The sequence below is a fragment of the Arachis duranensis genome, chromosome 9 (assembly GCF_000817695.3).
Source record: "Arachis duranensis cultivar V14167 chromosome 9, aradu.V14167.gnm2.J7QH, whole genome shotgun sequence".
NCBI lineage: Eukaryota > Viridiplantae > Streptophyta > Magnoliopsida > Fabales > Fabaceae > Arachis > Arachis duranensis.
Genome location: NC_029780.3, coordinates 69,661,804 through 69,662,905, shown reverse-complemented (window position 1 = coordinate 69,662,905; position 1,102 = coordinate 69,661,804). Strand labels below are relative to the sequence as shown.

The 1,102-nt window shown below is 38.6% G+C and overlaps 1 protein-coding gene across 1 annotated transcript in view; it reads left to right on the top strand.

Moving 5' to 3' along the window:
- Positions 1–602, top strand: part of LOC110275721 (uncharacterized) — a 2,314-nt gene extending 1,712 nt beyond the window's left edge. The window contains exon 2 of the mRNA XM_021131938.1: positions 221–602. Within this exon, the coding sequence (XP_020987597.1) occupies positions 221–602 (382 nt within the window). The remainder of the gene's footprint in view (positions 1–220) is intronic.
- Positions 603–1,102: the final 500 nt, after the last annotated feature.

Sequence of the window (1,102 nt, the reverse complement as noted above, 5' to 3'; positions counted from 1 at the left end):
CAGCCAGAAAATACCTGAAATCACAGAAAAACACACAAACTCATAGTAAAATCTAGAAAAGTGAATTTTAACTAAAAACTACTAAAAGTATACTAAAAACTAATTAAAATATACTAAAAACATACTAAAAACAATGCCAAAAAGCGTATAAATTATCCGCTCATCAGAAAGCATGTCATTTACCAGTGGAACTGGAACATAGGGCCTACTGAGCAACCAGATTTCTCAACTTTGATGCTAAAGCAGTAGGAGAAAAAAGATTGCTCCAGCTGAATGAGTTGGCTGAATTCCGGCTTGCTGCATTTGAGAATGCAAAAATCTATAAGGAAAGAGCCAAAAAGTGGCATAACAGGAAGATATCTTCTAGTGTCTTTGAACTTAGCGAGAAAGTTTTACTCTTCAATTCTAGACTCAAGCTCTTCCCTGGGAAGCTCAAGTCATGTTGGACAGGACCTTTTGTGGTCACTACAGTGTCACCTTATGGTCATATAGAACTTCAAAGTAGACATTCCGATGAAAGATTCATAGTTAATGGCCAGAGAGTGAAACACTACTTGGGTGGTGAGGTTGAGCAAGAGAGATCTACCCTACTGCTGACATGAGTACAGTAAAGTCCAGCTCAAGACATTAAAGAAGTACTTGTTGGGAGGCAACCTAACCATGAGTAGAGTAATTTTGTTTCTCTTTCTTTTGTTCTTTTCAATTGAGTTCATTTTAGTAATGGGGGTGTGGAACAGAGGTAACTGAGCTTTTCTTGGGTGCATATATCATAGTCAAGTCTGTCCTTATGCCTGGCTTCCCTGAACATTCTGTTTTCATTGAAATCTCTGTAGAGTGTTTCATGTCTAGCATCCAACCTATGGAGAAGTTCTCTTTGCTGAGCTTGCTCTATCCTTAGTTGAGCTTGTTCTTGTATCACTTTCTCCATGGCTTTTTCATGTTCCATAGTTGAATTGTTGATGGCTTCCTGCATCTTGGCATATTGTTCTTGTTGTAGTTCCATCATGTGTGCTTGGTACTCATTTTGTTGGTTCATCCATTGAACTTGAACCCCTCTTTGTTGATCCATCAATTGCCAAAGGTCCCTTTGTTGTTGAGCTTG